The sequence below is a fragment of the Aphelocoma coerulescens genome, chromosome 1A, assembly GCF_041296385.1.
Source record: "Aphelocoma coerulescens isolate FSJ_1873_10779 chromosome 1A, UR_Acoe_1.0, whole genome shotgun sequence".
NCBI lineage: Eukaryota > Metazoa > Chordata > Aves > Passeriformes > Corvidae > Aphelocoma > Aphelocoma coerulescens.
Window position 1 is genome coordinate 78,962,844 of NC_091014.1, and position 14,681 is coordinate 78,977,524.

The window sequence follows — 14,681 nt, forward strand, 5'->3', positions numbered from 1 at the left end:
GATCACCCAGCAAAACGCTGGGGCGTGGAAGCAGGGAGCCTGTCCCGGGCACCCCGGGATGCCCTGGCACACAGTGTGCCAGCGTGCTGTGTGAGGGCACTCCAGAGGATAAAATCGGTGTCCACTGAGAACAACCAGAGCCCAAAGACATACCCACCACAGGGAAAAGTCAAACCCAGCAAACGACTGAGCTGCTTACAACTCACTGAGTCTGCAGGAAACACACTGCTGAGAAAAGATGCCGATGGGAACACCTGAAACTCATTGTTCCCCGGGAGGATGGAGCTGCACAGGCTCTGGTGATGTAACACTTCCTCCTGCAGCTCCAACCTGCAGAGGTCACCTATCCACCACAACGCTGGAGCAGATGACTGGCAAAGAGGTAACTGAGACAGGCGAGATGGTGGTTTGACAAGAGGGGCAGTTGTCACCTTGAATGCACAGTCCACGAGGAAAACAACAGCAGCCTCATATCCTACATTTCAGCCTTCAGGTGATTAGAAAGTTGTGGCCACCTCTGATCCCAGCAATCATTCAATGCAGAGATGTTTTGGAATGCAAGGCTTGGGCAGTGACTCCTCTAAGCTAGTGTCCACTGTCAGATGTCTCAAAGGAAGGTACTGGAGGTTTATAGGGCCAGGAAGAGCTTTTAACTGGCCACAGCTGGGACACTGTCCAGGAGAAGGAAGCCCTATACCTTCTAAACGAGCTAGAGTAAAATTAATAAACTGTAAGATTTTTATCCATATATCTAATCCTTTCTGCATTCTACTGTGCTCTCAGTCTCAATTATTTATGTGCTGTAACAAAAAAATAAGTTTCACGTGTGTCAGATGTTTTATTTCAATTTCATTGGAAACCCTGTATTACATAAAAGTATACACAGGAATGCCTGGTTTACTTCTCTGTGCTTCTAAGTTTATATGCTTCTGTCATGTTGCTTTTTATTACTCTTCACTCTAATGAAGGATGCATAATCTTTTTCAGTCTTTCCACACCTCCAGGCATTTTCATCACCTTGTTCTGTTAAATATTTGTAGCAGGGTGATCAGAAATGAACCCCTGATATTTTGTTTTTAAGACCAGAGTCCCAGAGAATCCCTTGTCTTTCCACCACAGAGATCCCACACATCCCCAGTGCCAGCAGCCTCCTCCTCCTCAGCCGAAGCGAGGGGAGAGACGAAGGAAGGACAGGGTTATTTCACCCTTTCACACTGCAAAATTCACAACTACTGGAGGAGTTCTGTGCTCCCATGCCAGCCTCGGCTGTGGTGAGGCAAACGAAAAGGCATTAACCCTCCTGCCTGCTAGGAAACAAAGTCTCCCACTCATTCCTGAGGAAAGTTAAAGGTACTCATTTCTGAGGGACTTGCGGGGTGGGGAGATACAGCGCAGCTCTCCAAAGATAGCTCAGAAATAACCTGGGAGGATCCCAGATGAAGGCTGGGTGTCTTCTTACATCTGTCTGGTTTCCGAGATGGAGTGTAAACAGTGGCACATTAGCTTAGATTAATTACAGGCTGCCGGTGTTTTGCTTTCATGTAGCGAGCTCTGGGAACATAACACCGCTGATAATTAAACAGCGCCAGCCATCAAAGGGCTCCAAACCACCCAGCAACCCAGGCAGGCTGTTCAGGCAGGGCTGCTGGGGTGGCACACAGCAGCAGCTTCGCAGGACACAGGAACACAGCACGCTTGTTTAGGAAATGAAAGATTTCTACTGAAACTACAGAAGCAATTATCCCGTGCTTTACATTAAGTACTGTACAGTCAGACCTGGGCAGGATTAGCATCAGTGCCAGGAGACCTTCACCATTCACACACAAAGTTTTATATCCCATGAGAAAGATCATTTCTCCCATGATATGACACCCTGGGTTTTTTTCTTTTTTTTTTTTTTTCCTGGAACAATAGCTCAGTAATGACTGAAGAATAAAAAAAAAGTTATCTCCTACTTTGTTTTCTGCAGGGTGAGAAGATACAGAACCGGAGGTAGATGCCAAGAGAGAAAAACTCATGGGAGTCGAGTTAAGTTTTGTGTGTCACCACATCCCCTCCTTCCCCATCTCCTTCCACGCACACCGCTGCCCGCCGGTTACGTGAGATGTTGTGCCAGGCCCACCAGCACAGCAGTGTCAATACTGGGGGGGATGATCAGACCCCCACCCTCCTTCTCACGTGCCATATCCCATCTGGGTTACCACATCCCTGTTCATTTTCTTTTCTGTCCCTGCTTTTTCCAGTCCCAAAGCTGCTTTTCTGTTCTTGCCCCCTCCCCTTGAGTCAATGCCCACCAAGGTCAGGGAAGACCACGGTTGCTTCGTCTGGGATGGCTGAATGAACTGCTCCTGTAATGCTGGGCTGCTCCCCAAAACTGCAGCCCTGAACCCATCAGATGTTCTCTTAAAGACACCAAAATGAGAGGTCCATGTGGAGGCCGAAAGGAGAGCAGGGGTTGCCAGGATGTAGCTTGATGCCCTCACTTGGAACGAGGGGCAGAGCTAGTGGAGGGCTGCACATTTTCCCTGCCCACCACAGCCGCTGGCACTACCTCACACTGCCCTGCAGGGACCCAGCATCTCAAGATCAGCTGCCCTTTGCAGGCAGGATCTAGGGACTGGGGGCATTAACATACTGAAACACACACCACATCCCTTCAGTATTCCCAGAGTAACTCAGGAACTCCAGCTTGAGCATCAGCAGCACTACCGAAGGGCAAAAACCACGTGCTGTCCTCATGAGCACAGCATTATCACTGGGTGTCACACAACCTGCTCTCTGTGCAGGGACAGTGACCAATTCAGCAAATTTCACCTTCCCCAGATTTAAGGCAAGGCCACAGATGCTCTCCAAAACCCCCTCAGGCTGCAGCCTGCCCGCTGATCTGAGACAGCCAAAATGCCTGGCCAGGAGGAGATCCACAGCAGTGACAGCCATGGGGAGAGGGGCTGAAGGGGGAAAGAAGGAAGGGAGCAAACTTCACACAGGAGCAACACTGACTTTTGAATGGTTATTACATGTTACTCTGGTTTAGTTATTAATCTGAAGTGAGACACATGCTGCCATGCAGCACCCCCTCACCTCATCTTTTTGACACATCGTGCAGACAGCCATTGTCACATAACAGGTGAATAAAAGCCATGAATATTAAAATCCATGAATATTAAGTCTCAACCACAGCATTTGATACAGCAGCTGGAACATGCTGTAAAGCACCAAGCAATAAAGGACAAGAAAGTCAAGGAGATAGAAAGCTACCAAACTTCTACAGTATCTGCCAGTACTCTTCAGTTACCTACCACCTTCCTAGGAACCATGGACAGTCAAAAAAGCAGGACCAGACACAGAGCCCACAAATGAAGCTAAAGAAAAGTGCTTCTCCTCTGCTCTCTCACACCCCTGAGGAACAGAGAGGATAAACTACACCTGGGCTCGTTCAAATGGCAACTGTAATCCTCTGCACGCTCTGCTGCTCACAGCTGTCAGTGCCAGGTAAAGCCCACTAAGGAAAGCAGCCACTCGGGCTTAAACAGAAGTCACAGAGGCTGGGTTAACCCCATAAATCTCAGTTCCCAGCCCTCACCCTCACAACTGAATCCTCCAAGTGAAATCTGGAAGACTTTATTGCCATTACTATGCAGTGTATATCCCAGAGCCTTCATGTCTCAATTTAGACCAGGACCCCAGTGTGCCAGGAGCTCTCTACCAGCAAAGCTGTGTGGCTTTGGTCTCCAGTGTGTGGCTTGTGCTGCAGGAGTATTCAGGGGCCCCAGTGTGCTAGGCACTACAAAGCACGAGACAGAAATTAATTCACATAGTTATTATCCTCCCAGATAAATGTAAAATCTTACACTGAAGAGTTTTCTCATCTCCTTTTTTAGTAGGACAATCACATAGCAACACTGGCATTCCTCTCACAGTGGCATAAGGGAGAAGACTGAAAAACATTCAGCTGACAGAGATGTGACTGCAGCATGTCAGATGTGCAGGCAGGTGATCCCTGGAGAGCTCATGGAGAAAGAGCAGCGGTTTCCACCCACTCATCTGCCTGAAAATGTCCCTGAGAGCCCCAGCAGATGTTTGTCAGTGGTGCAGCTACACCTGCCCTGCTGCTGCTATTCGGGTGCAGCAGAGATGACAGCGAGCTCAGGTGGGCTGTGCCCAGCCCTTGGCACTTGCACATGGCAGGAGGATCTTCCCTTCGTGAAATCACTCCCACTGCACCAGCAGAAGCAGCAGAGGAAGACAAGCCAAAAAGCAGCACTAGAAACTGCAAAACCTAAGCCCTCTTTAGTCACCAAGTTGCATCTGTTCCTCACACATTTGTGTTCCAACACCAGTGAAAGCCCAAGGTCTCCAGTTGTCAGCGTGCTGCCAGCACTGGGCTTCTTTCTGATATATTTAGAGCTCGCAGCATCACACCAGCTCCTCTACTCATTAAGCCATGATATTTGAGCTATGACTTTCATTTCTGCTTTCAAGGTAACCTATCAGAAGAAGCTCTCGGACTGTAAATCTGGTTGCTGAGCAAGAAAAATATGGTCGCCCCAACACAATTCTGTTGCTGCAATAGGCTTGGCTTTTTATTCATGGAGCAGATTTTATGTCTGTCTTGCAAGGACAAACTCCTGATCAAGACTAGAAATCCGGGTGAGACAACTGACCAATGCATCTGACCCAAGGCTGAAAATAAAAGCTGGCTTCCCACCTTAGTTTCCAAGTAAACTCCACCAAATGACGCAGCACCCCATACTGCATTTCACAGGCAGTACAGATATATTTAGCCCAGTATGCCCCTCCCAAAGCCCAGCGTGGGGCACAACTGGCTGAGGAGAAGCCAGGCAGGAATACAGGAAAACAAACCAGGCAAACCATCCTCTCCTACTCAGCTCTTGTTCACTTGCTTTGTTTAACATAAACAAACAAGCAAAACCCCAAAACAAGGAAACCTCGCAAGAGAAGTTTTATTTTCAGGTCTGGCAGCAAACCCAAAAGTTGTAATTAGGTCCTGGAAATTAGCAGTTTAATTTATTTGTGTTGTTGGGTGTTCTTTGTATTTCCATCCCAGCGTCAGACAAAACCAGCATCCTGCCTTTCTTCAAAGGCTTGTGAGAGAAAATGGTGTAAACACCACCCAAGCATCAGTACATGTGAACATGGAATCTCCTTTCATGGATGTGAAACGAGGAAAATAAGCCACTTGAACAGGGATACTTGGGTGCCTGAAGGACCACACTGGTTGCTTTTGGGATCTAGAACAGAAACAAGCCTGAGGGAGAGGAATTTCAGAGGTGTATAGACAGCTACCTTGCAAATCACTTGGTGTAGCTCAGAAAACACCTCCCCTGAAAGATGTTTCTGGGGGGATCACCCCAGGGCTGTGGGAGGGTTAGAAAATAAATGTAGCTCTAGGAAGCTGAGGTTTTGCCCTCAGGGCCCTGGGAAGTGATCTCCTCCTCAGCCTCCATCAAATCAAGGTAACGAACAAGCCAAATTATTGTGATCAGAACAACAGAAGGCAGTGGCTGCTCAGAAGCATCCACCAAGCAGGGTTTTGACACCTGGCTGTGTGAGGAGATGAGCCTCTTCTGGCCAGACAGCTACAGATAGGGCTGGCTGCCTTCTCCAGAAGGGCTCCCTGCCACGCAGGAACACAGGGCTTGGCTTCCATGCTGGGCCATCTCCTGGCCTCAGCTGAAGAAATTACACACTGAAGGCTTCGTCATAGGAGACTTCTCAAATCAGGAAAACGATCCATTGCATACTAGAAATGAATCAGGAAATCACACCAAAACATAGCAAAGTTGCACGAACAGGAGTATCCCATCAAGACCCCTGGCCTGCAGCTTTGCCTAACGTGGCTGGCTTCAGTTCAAGTCTTTGGGAAACTCTCACTCCAAAGGATGAGCTTTCAGTCCAGAGCTGGCGCAAGCAGAGCATGATTCCTTAAGGAGCCCTCAGTGCAAAACACAAAACCATTTCTCTTACCATTTTCCTCATTCCCAAAAGGGAGGTAAGGCAGAGTCACAGATTTGTGGCCATGATAAGACTTTAATGTCTGAGTAACACTACAAGCACAGAGACTTTGGATTTCTTGGACTTGCACTACTTCATCCTCTCCCGTGACAATTTAAGAGGTTGAGTGGAGAGGCTGTCTCCTAGACTTTGACTCCTTTCCCCTAAAGTGTGCTCTCGTCAGGCCTTATTTCCATGTCCTTCCCTCAGCCACAAGAGGCCAAGCACAGCTTTTTGTTCGTGTTATCGCTGCCCCAGACAGCCAGGAGAGGACACTATTATTTGAAGAGGTGAAGCGTGAGACTGGGATAGGATTGTAATTACTGACCCCTGGGCACCCTACAGCAGAGGACCACAGCATGCTGAGATGTGAATAACCCTCCTCCTGTGGGAGAGTTGAGGAAACCTCTTTTTCTTATCAGACTTTTTAAAAAGCAATATAAGATTTTTCTCTAATTAGAGGTGAAAAAATTGCTTTTAAAAAATCTTGCAAGTAATTCCTATCCTGTAGGATATTTTGTATGTATCACTGACATCTACTACCCAAAGAAAAGAATGACAGGCATAGCTTCTTATCCCTGACTTATTGGGTCACTGCAATGCTTGGAACCTAATTTATGATGCAAATATTTGAAGTTAAGATATCAAAATTCAGATCGCTCCGGTAGTGCTTGCTTTAGCATGCTACCTCTGTACCCATAATGAAAATCCCTTGTTAAAATACAAAGAGCATGGTAAGCTCTTCAAACACAATCAAGCACCACTCTTGCTCTAAGTATTGGCCAAAAAGGTTAAAATACTCACCTAGCTCATCACTGTTCCAGTGATGTAATGTTTGTAACAGTCCCACCATACGCAGGGGAGGTTTCTGTGAGAACCAGGCTTTTCTCCTTCAAGAACGGGTCTCCCGCTCGTTTAGATTAATTGATTTCACACACAGTTGTTTATGTGTGTGGCCTCCCTTGATTTTCTGAGCTCTCTTCACTCCAAACAAAACAGCTTAGGGATGTAGATGGAGCCAATTGCATTTGGGAAGAGGGGAGATAACACCTCAAAGCCAGACAGAAAAGGACATTTCTTACTTCAGAGACTTTTCTCTGGACTGTGCTTTGAGGCAGCCTGACAAAAGCATGCTTCTGGGGAACACCATAAAACTGCTTCAGAGACACACTGCACAGAGCCCGGCAGGAAAAACCTTCCCACAGTGGTGGGAAGGGGGAAAAGTAACTTCTGAGGAGAAAGATATATGGCAGGCTGTGAGATTGCAAACAACAGACAACCGAGAAACTGTCTTAAGTTTTAAAACATCCTGACTTCATGTAACAGCTTGTAGCTAGACTGGGAGAGCACCAGAATCCTCATTTGTGCATGGAACGTGTATCGGGCAGCTTTGCAGTGCACTACCAAATGCTGGTTCGGAAGGAAAATTTATCTTCAGAAAGAAATCTGGATATTAATTTGAAAGCACAATACAGAACCAGAAAGATTAATTGCCCTCAGCCTCTCCAGACCAGCCATGTGGACACACCACAGATTCAATCTGCACTGAATTACAAGTCATCACTGACAAAGTACTGAAGTAGCCAGCCAGCAAAACCAGTGGAAATATACTTTTGTGGATCTGGTCACAGAATGGAACCTCAGTTCCCCAAAAAGGGCTGGGATTTCAGCATTTGCCTGCATCCCAAATAGGCATGAAAGGTCAAAATACTACACTCTTTCATAATATGAACAATTCCAAATGCTCTTGACTTGAAAATGCGGGGCAGGAGGGAAGATATTATTGACAGAAACAAAACATTCAAAATGTTTCAGCCGAATTTTCTCTGCTTACCAGCACTGTACAAATCCACACACCCTGGTATCACCCACCAAGGTGAGAGGAGAGCTGGCTGATGGCACTGCAAGGCCACTCTCCATAATCTTTGACAAGTCATGGAGACAAGGAGATGAACAGGAGCCAACAGTGTGCTGCTGTGGCAAAGAAAGCCAATGGGACGCTGGGTTAATCAACAACAAGGGCATCACCTGCAGAAAAGAACTTATAATCCCACTTGACTGCACCTGGAATCCTGTCTTCCATTTTGGTGCCTGCTGTGCAAAAAAAAGATGTGGACAGGCTGGAGAGGGTCCAGAGAAGGGCCACAAAGATGCCCAAAGGAGTGGGAAGCCTGCCAGTGAGGGGAGGCTGAGAGAACTGGGCCTTGAGAAAAGAAGGCTTAGGGGAGATCTTATCACCACATGCCTGTATTTAAACGGTGGCTGCAAAGGACATGGAGGAGCCACATGGAAAAGAGACAGGGAAATGGGTACAAGTTACTCCAGGGCAGGTTCCAACCGGACAGAAAAGGAAAGTTTCTCACAATGGAAACAATCAGCCAGTGGAATGATCTCCCCAGGGAAGTGGTGGATTCCCCAGCTGGAACTGGACACCTTTAAGATTCGCTGCACACGGCGCTGGGCCACCTCGTTTAGACTGTGCTTTTGCCAAGGGAGGATGGATCAGATGATCCTTGATGTCCCTTCCAACCTGTTACTCTGTGATTCTGTGAAAATGAAATGTTGATCCAAAATGAGAGATTTTGGGGTGTTGACCTGAAACTTAAGCTCTTGTTCTGGATTTCAACACAAAACGACATTTAAGTCGAAATGTCAACTGGAAACAGAAATCATTATGTTTTGAAACATCACTACAGAAAAGCATGTTTTTCTTCTGAAAATTTTAATTTAGATCAAACCATGTTTTCTTCTGGGAGCTTTTTTTTATTTTACCAGCTCTGTGTGTGTTTGTTGTGCTGCTTGAGGACTGGACATTTGCTCCAAGCATATGGGTTATGGAAGCAATGGGCTTATCCACACTGAGGATTCCTTATACAAGTCCAGGAGTACACCTGCAACCCAGACTTTCTTAGGAACCCGAATCATGACAGAGTATTTAGCTACTTTAATTTAGTGTCAGATGAATAGCAAACAGAAACTCACTTTGCACACAGAGGAGGAGTGGGGTCTGCAGATACTCCTGGATGCCCTCCAAAGCAGCATCTCTTCATCAGCACACAAGATTACACATCTCTCTCCAAAGGCTGGCTTTGCAAAACCTTGGAAAGGAAAAGGCAAGTGGGCCCCTGGAAACATTAAACCACTTCGAAAATCTCGTTACTTATTTAATATTATTTCTTTGCAGAACCAGCCCTACAAACAAAAGCCTAACTCCAACCTCAGTAATCCACAAAATTTCTGTACAGACATGTTTAGGCAGATGTACAGCTACCAGCAACCTCTGCTCTGCACAGAAACAACCAGCCAAAGCTTTCTGTGGAAGCAGGGACAAGGACAGAAAGCAGTATTTCCCAAACACAAGGCTGTGCACTTGGCCAAAAAGGCAACACATCCCTAACACCTTCTGCTTCAAACCCACAGGGAAAGGGCACAGCACAACAATTTACAGGGACTAGTCACAGACACAAGACCTCAGACTGCCACTCATCAAGACAGTCTGGAAGATCCACCCAGCACAATGCTGAGGTATGCCAAGAGAAAGCCTTGCCAACACAGGAGTGACAGGGCCAGGTGAGGAATTTGATGTGGTGATGCTGGTATTAAAAGCCAAAGGTGTCTGTATGTGTGGACACAGGAGCTGAAGGGAAAAGTAAAATGTATTGAGGAGGAGTCACAACTGTCGACTGAGCAGACCAGCAATGTTTGCCTCAAACCAAATGGAGAACAGATTATGTTCAAGCAGCTCTGGAGCTTTTAACATCAGACCAGCACCTGCTAGCTGATGGACTTCATGGATGTCAATCTACAACTTGGGAATGTGTGTTGCTTTGGAGCTCTTTCAATCCCAGACTGAGTTTAGAAAGCTATGACCACCCCATGGCAGCCTCTGATGCCTGTCCCAAGATGTCAATGAGCCACAATTCCACAGGACTGGACCCTATCCCTGCTCTAGCTCCCAGCATAGACATCCTCTTGCACACAGGTCTGCTGGATAATCCTTCCCTGGCTGTGGACAAAGGTTCTGGGCTTTGTGAAGACCTCACCCCCTCTTTAACCAGGAGGAAGAATGAGCTGCTGGACCAGTTGGGAAGTAAGAGGATCATTAATACTCCTTGTTGCCTCAGGGAGGTGCAGGAGTTGGTAGAGGTAACAGGCAAAGCTTTCCATGCCTGCTCCGAGGCATCCCGTGGTGGTCAACTTCCATCTGCTCAGCAGGGGATGGACTGCATGGAGCATGAGCTTTGCCAGCTCAGATCTCACCCAGGTTTACCAAAAGCAGCAACAAACTGACAGAACTTTCTCTCTAATGTATTTAAAGCACATTTCCTAGTTCAGCCTTGTCCTTCAGCTGAAGTAAGGCTTAGGTAACACAAACTAACTCTGTCTTAACTTAACTGCTTTTCCTACTGCTTCTAACTTGGTTTTATGCTTGAGTTGAAAGCATTACCTGGCCTCCATAAGTAGGGCCTGGTCCAGACTATCAAGGTTACCCCATAAAACTTTCTTTAGTTCAAGACATGAAAAAAAAAAAAAAAGAAAAAAGGAAAAAATAAGTACACATGCCTCCCAACACCCCAGTGAACACGGCTGTGCTGACAAAAATGCCTCCATGGTCACAGCTGTGCCCACAGAAAATGCTGTGGCTCCCCCTCTTCCATGGGCTATGTGGCACAGACACAGTCTAACACGAGCAGCCAAACTCAGACAGTAAATCATTCCTGGTGTGTGAGTCTGACCTAACTGGCACCATTTCCTTGGAAGATAAAGAAGTTTTACATGTCTTGTAGATAAAAGTTTGGGTTGTTACCTGCAGTGGGGTTTTATACCACTGGGGTGCAACTGCTGTCGTGCAGAAATACAGACCCTTAGATCTTCTCAGCATGCTGTGGAGGAGCTTTTGAGCCTTTCAGCAGGCTCCTTGGAAAACAGCAGAGATGCTGAAAGAGCCTGTGCAGCTTCAGTAAAAACTGAACAAAGCCAGTGCTGCACTTACCAAGCTTACCCAGCTGAAAACCTCCTTGCCATTCATAAAAAATTATTAGAAGTTCATTTTGAATATTGGCAAAACTCCCAAACAGCTAGTTGAGAATAGGTGGAAATGGGGAATAGTTAAAAAACAGAAAAGAAATTGGGACAGGTAATTGGTCATAATTGACAGGAGCACTCACTCCACTCTACCTGTACCCCAGGCTGTGAAATTTCCACAGGTGGAGTAACAGCTGCAGCCACCCACAAGGCTGCAGATGTTGCTGAGAAACCTGGTTTGTGCACACCACACACGGGAGCAAGAGCTGGCATTTTGGTCTAAAACCAGAAGCTTCCATTGCAGCATGAAGAATAATGGGGCTACCCCATGAGTATCTGCATCATCTCAGTGTCAGACTGTAAAGCTCCAGTCAGAGATGCAAAACTGGGCAAAATTGACAGTGATGACAGTCACAGGATACTACAAACCTTCCCAGCTGTGACATAAAAATGATAATGGCAAAATATTTACTAAACAAAACCCTGACATGCTGCCAGGACCAGTTATTTACAGTAATTATTGACAAATCTGGGCCACAGAATATAATAAAGGAACCTGTAGAGCTGTTTGAGCTGTAAAAACAGAGGGGGAAAAAAAGGAACTTAATTTTCCTTTGTACAGTATCAATTTTTCATGATTAGAGACGATTTTGAAGTACTCAGGAACACCTCAGGGAGCAATGAACCCAACAGTCACAAAATTATTTTTTCTGAAAAATGTTCCATTAATGAAGACATGCTTGGGCTCATATGTCTCTCTCGACAACTCTGTGATACATAACAAAGCTCAGAAAGGTTTTCCAGCTAAGCAAAGGAGATTCTCATTTAATTTGCTTTACAGCTCCAACTGGTCCATAATAGAGGTGCTACAACGCTTCAGGACTCAGTTAAACAACGATACCAAACCAGCCAAAAAGCTAAATACAGAACAACTGGAAAAGGAAGATAAATTTAGAGAGCCCACTGAAGTATTAGTATTCCTGTGACTTTTGTTAACCCTCTGCCCGTAATGATGGACAAAAACAAACCCAAAACACATGTTCCACCCAATCACTTCAGTCTCCCTCACCTCCAGCCGAGATGGGAGAGTTTACAGAAAACTATTTTCCCTCAAATCCTTCAAACAAACCAAGACTTAAACTTCATATGCATTCACAAATCTCTCTATATAAAGATAGAATGTTGCTCTGCTTTTCTTTCCCTATGACAAAAACTATCAAACCCTTTGAGCTTTTCCCATGAGCTACTTAAAACCACAAATTAATCTAAACCAAGAGCTCTTTAGCAATCCCTGCACACAACAGTGCCATGAGCTCTCTGGCCACAAACCCATTCCCACTCCAGGAAGACTCACTCCATTTGAGTATCCGTGCTACACTGTGCATTAATTCATCTTGTTCTGTTTTGCTCCAGATGCCGAGATGAAGCTTTGCAAAATGGACTAGTCACTTTGAGTAATCAAGTCCAGACTACTCAAGAATGCCCAAGTATCCCAAACAGCTGAACCTTGGGTAAAAAACGAGACCTTTGACAGCATTTAGAGTTGGATCCCCCAAATCACCAGTCATGAAAACCCTGGCCTGTGTTACCTTTGCTCTGAATATGGGAGTATTAAACCCAAGGCCACCGGGTTAGCTCAAAGAGGGGCAGAGGAGGCCAGGACTCAAAGCATCTCTCTCATGTGGCAGACCACAGCATTAGCAGCAGGCATGCCTGGAAAGAGAGATCAGTCAGGGGTCTCCTGCAGGGTTATGCAGGACACGAACGGTTTGATCCTGATGGTTTTATTTAGATGGACAAGGCTGCCAGGTTGGGCCCTATTTACTGTCCTGAACTCAGAAATTCTAAAGAAAGCGAATTCTGTCCAGCCTGACAGAAACAGCAGCACTCCCTTTCCTCTGCTTGTCCCTCTCTCCAGCTCCTCTGAAGCTGAGGGGCACATCACTCACTTCTCAAACAAACACACACAAAAGCCAGCTTGAGGAAGCCCAGCTCTGAACAAAGTGAAATAAGGAAGATGCCTTTGCAGGGAAGCACCTCCTGCCTCCCCACTGCTGGGAGCCCGATGGGAGCAGAAAGAGGCACTGTCCCTTTAGAGCTGGCCAGGGAGCAGCTCAGCATGCCTGGCCTCCGGGAGCAACCACAGCCTGAAGGAAAATGACTGTGGGCTATAGCAGGACAAGGGGAGATTTCCTGAAGCGCACTGCAGGATAAATACTCAGAGATGAGAGCACAAGGCACCCTCCAGTCCTGAGGGCTGTGCAACCAGACTTAAAAATAAAACCTACAAGAGGGAGAACTGGCTTGCCCGGGACCTTGAAAGAGCCAGCATCCGCCGAGAAGAGGGAGCGAGCAGCAAACCACCAGCCCCAGGCAGCCAGGAAACAGAGCAGCAGGAGCCAGAGCCACAGCTCAGCCACAAGAGAACAGGTCGGCTTAGGAGGGATGCAGCCGGCTGGGGAGTTAAATTTAGACAGGTAAACATTCCGAGGGGAAGAGATGGGGTTCACACAGCCCTCACGTCTGCCACTGCCAGCCCCTGGGGAGAACCCTTCAAAGAACTGCTGGGGGGCTGAGGCACCTCGGAATAGGGCTGTTGGGGCCAGGGGGTTGGGAGCACACAACTGTGTGGGCATTTTTACCCCAGCGTTTGCTCCAAGCATCTTCCTGCCTGGCAGCATCCCCAGCAAGCAGGAAAGCTGTTGAGAGAAGCATGGAGGACACTGCAGCCTAAGGAAAGGTGCAAGTCCGGGCTACAGAGGGTACCAGGGGACCTTGCAAAGGAAATGTGCCTGGGTAAACCCAACCAGCAACATGGGGGCCACAGCACCAGTGTAGCCATTTGGGTGTCAGAGCCCTTCTGAGCTCCCTGAGGGGAAAAAAAGAGAAGCAAGGAGTTAGTCTTGTAAACTCAGCCAACCTCTAGAGCTTGAGTCATCCAGACCCCATGAACTGGAGGGGACACACAGCACTCCCTTCCCTGCCCTGCCTGCAGGGGCAAGCCATCAAAACTCAGGACCTGTTTTACAGCTCCAAGGACAAGGGAAGGATGCCCACGGACAGACAGACTACAGCCACCTACACTGGGCTGCGCAGTTAGAAGGCACGTGAGAGCATCCCCACTTTGGGAACTGCTGAGTCCTGCCCGAGAGGGACCATCTGCCCCACTGACCCCGCAGCTCCACCTCTCACAGAGCCGGGCGAGGCTTGAGCAGCTTTATCAACTCCTAAGCCAAAGCCTGGAAGGGGGCGGTGGATCACAGGGTCTGGTCTTGTCTGTAATTCTGTCCATATGGTGTCAGCCAGTTGTCTCTGCAGTGAGCCCAAGAACCTGCACTTCAGTAAAGCATCCCTTCCAAAGAGACAGCCCGTCTTTATTGGAAGATTTTAAGAGCTGGAGAAGCAAACGTCGCCTTTGGTCGTTTGTTCTGAAGGTTAATCACCCTGCTGTTAAAAACACCGCCTGTTTCTAACAGAGCTTAAATGCCCAGCCACGTGCCTTGAGTCCTCCTCTTGAATTAGAAAGCTCTCCAAGCACCAGCTACTTTCAGAGCTGCTGAAAACAGTCGGGTATCACACCATGCTACATCTTCATGTTCTTTCTGAAATGCTACCCAGGTCCTCATTCCTTAAATCTCCCA

At 47.2% G+C, this 14,681-nt stretch overlaps 1 protein-coding gene across 2 annotated transcripts in view; it reads right to left on the bottom strand.

Annotated features, from left to right (window-relative positions):
- The window catches only part of WNT5B (Wnt family member 5B), a 71,224-nt gene that overhangs the window by 53,200 nt on the left and 3,343 nt on the right, over positions 1–14,681 (bottom strand). Inside the window, exon 1 of one of the 2 annotated variants that reach the window (XM_069003667.1) lies at positions 8,998–9,072. The exons of the other annotated variant lie outside the window; for it this stretch is intronic. Within the exon in view, the coding sequence (XP_068859768.1) occupies positions 8,998–9,057 (60 nt within the window). The 5' untranslated portion in view covers positions 9,058–9,072. Of the gene's footprint in view, positions 1–8,997; positions 9,073–14,681 lie in introns of those variants that run through there. 2 annotated transcript variants of the gene reach the window in all.